We start from the raw sequence: 2,347 nt of genomic DNA, 5'->3' as shown, positions 1-2,347 counted from the left end.
GCGCTCTGTTTACCATCTTGGCTCCTTCATTCAGTCATTAGGAGAAAGATAAGAGTCCCTTTAATAGTCTTAAATCCAGGAATCTTTACAGGTTTCAGAGAGCAGGAGCTCATAGATTAAATTAGGCCGTTTAACTGCTTAAAATCCAATTTTACGCATGCTGGTATTCTGTGTTGGCGCCTCTTCATTGGAGCTGTTTGTGCTTTCATGGCTGCAAATGTCGTTTTTGCATCAGTATCGAGCAATTTTTCGCACCTTTGGAAACTTTGATTACCTTCTTAAGTGTGGTTTTAATCATACTTTTCTAGGTTTTAATGGCAGGGGATCAGTGGGAGTGAAGAGGTTAAGGTGCACTTTACAGCATGTGACTCATATGTATTAATAAAAGGGGGGTTAGATGTTGTTGTGTGTGTCTGTTTTACTGTACCTTCATTTAAATTTTCCCTCCGTGTGTTTCATTGTTGCAGGTACTGTCTCTGCAGCCACAGTCATTTGAACCGTCCAGCTCACTTTGACATGTCTGCACCTCCCGTCTGTTCATGCTGTTTCCTTGTTGAGAGTTCAGATTTGCTGGATATGAAGAAATAAAAGAGAGCTCTTATCTCAAGCGCGTCCTCTCTCAACAACAGCAGTAAGGCAGTATAATCTCGGGAGCACTGACTCACCATGGGCACTGTACTATCACTGTCTCCTGGCACTCGGAAATCAGGGTACTATGACAACCGGCCGGGCTCGCTCAGCCACTACCCGAGCATCAGCAGCCGCTCTCTCAACAGCCAGAAGGACCGCGGGCTGAAGAGGGGCCAGTCCATCTTCCTCCCAGCGCTCACATGGAAGCGACTAGTGGCCTCCACGAAGAAGAAGGGCAACTCCAAGAAAGGCTCCTGCGGCCCCGTGGCCCTCGGGGATCCTCTCAACAACAACAACAGCATCAACATCTACCAAAAGGACCCCGTGCTGCACCTCAACCGTGAGAATGTGAAGAAGTCGCTGTCATGTGCCAACTTGTCCAGCTACGAGGGCCCAGCAGGACTGGGTCTGGGGCTGGGCTACGGCCTGGGGTTGGGCCAGGGGCACGGGTGTGGCTACAGCAAGTCCCAGCAGCTTTCCTCTGTGAAAAAAGTTCCCCAGGGGACAGTGGCCTCATCGCCGAAGCGGGTCATCGTCCAGGCCTCCACCAGCGAGCTCCTGCGCTGCCTGGGGGAGTTCCTGTGCTGTCGCTGCTACCGTCTGAAGCATCTGTCTCCAGCCGACCCGGTGCTCTGGCTGCGGGCCGTGGACCGCTCTCTGCTGCTGCAGGGCTGGCAGGACCAGGCCTTCGTCACGCCGGCCAACGTGGTCTTCGTCTACATGCTGTGCCGAGACGTCGTGGATGGAGACCTGGTGGCGTCGGAGCACGAGCTGCAGGCCATCCTGCTCACCTGCCTCTACCTGTCCTACTCCTACATGGGCAACGAGATCTCGTACCCGCTCAAGCCCTTCCTGGTTGAGGCGGGTAAGGAGGCCTTCTGGGACCGTTGCCTCGCCATCATCGACGCCACCAGCGCCAAGATGCTGCGCATCAACGCGGACCCGCACTTTTTCACACAAGTATTTGCTGAACTGAAGAGTGAGGGCGGATGTGGCCCTCAGGACTACAGTCGGGTGCTGGATCGGTGAGAGGACGTTTGAGCACCCATCCTTGCTGACCGCATGCCTTTTTGTACGCTCATGCACACTTATACTTGTCCACAGACACACACATTTATCTCATACACAGTCCTCCCTCCTTTTGTACTTCTTCTGCTGCTCTGCAGGAGTGATGAAGGCCTATCTTGACAGAGTTATATAGACATAGTTAATCATTCCATCTGTGTTTGTTGCCATTGTCCCTTCCATCCACAGATAGAAATAAACAATTCCCCCAACATTTTCTCTGATAATTGGCCAACACACTTGTGTTTTTCCTGGAATATCCACCTGAGCTTACTTGAATTGAGGAACCATTTGGTCCACCTGTCCCATCTCACCTCTTGTGTCTGGTCCCAGTCGTCCCAGCTGCCCCTCTGGATCTGCACAGTCAGGCTGCCCAGCATCCCCCCTCCCTCCCCCTCCCCTCCCCCATCTGAATGTGATCAATCAGTGTGCACAGAGGAGGAGATGCCGTCATCACTCACACAATACCGTCAAGGATTTTTCACTGGTTATATTCTGAACATCCCAGTGGATTCACAGGACAATAAAATCCACCCAAGTTATATTTTCCTGGACAGTACATGGAGCCGTCATGACATCCGCTGCTGGCTAAGCAGTGAAAAGTGACTCAGACTGATGGGAACAGCTGAGAGGTCCACGTAAGGTCCCGCTG

The 2,347-nt window shown here is 52.1% G+C and overlaps 1 protein-coding gene across 1 annotated transcript; it reads left to right on the top strand.

Moving 5' to 3' along the window:
• The first annotated feature begins 666 nt into the window (after nucleotides 1-666).
• On the top strand, nucleotides 667-1,674 carry LOC139215969 (cyclin-dependent kinase 5 activator 1). The gene has a single exon (XM_070847016.1). It carries the CDS (start codon nucleotides 667-669, stop codon nucleotides 1,657-1,659), a length of 993 nt encoding a protein of 330 aa, XP_070703117.1. The 3' UTR covers nucleotides 1,660-1,674.
• Nucleotides 1,675-2,347: the final 673 nt, after the last annotated feature.

Source organism: Pempheris klunzingeri, chromosome 16, assembly GCF_042242105.1.
Source record: "Pempheris klunzingeri isolate RE-2024b chromosome 16, fPemKlu1.hap1, whole genome shotgun sequence".
NCBI classification, from domain to species: domain Eukaryota; kingdom Metazoa; phylum Chordata; class Actinopteri; order Acropomatiformes; family Pempheridae; genus Pempheris; species Pempheris klunzingeri.
The sequence above is the reverse complement of the archived record's forward strand: the minus strand, read 5'-3'. Positions and strand labels throughout refer to the sequence as shown.

Bases quoted from the DNA above. Each gene is read 5' to 3' on its own strand.
- LOC139215969 (XM_070847016.1), top strand. From the start codon at position 667: ATGGGCACTGTACTATCACTGTCTCCTGGCACTCGGAAATCAGGGTAC.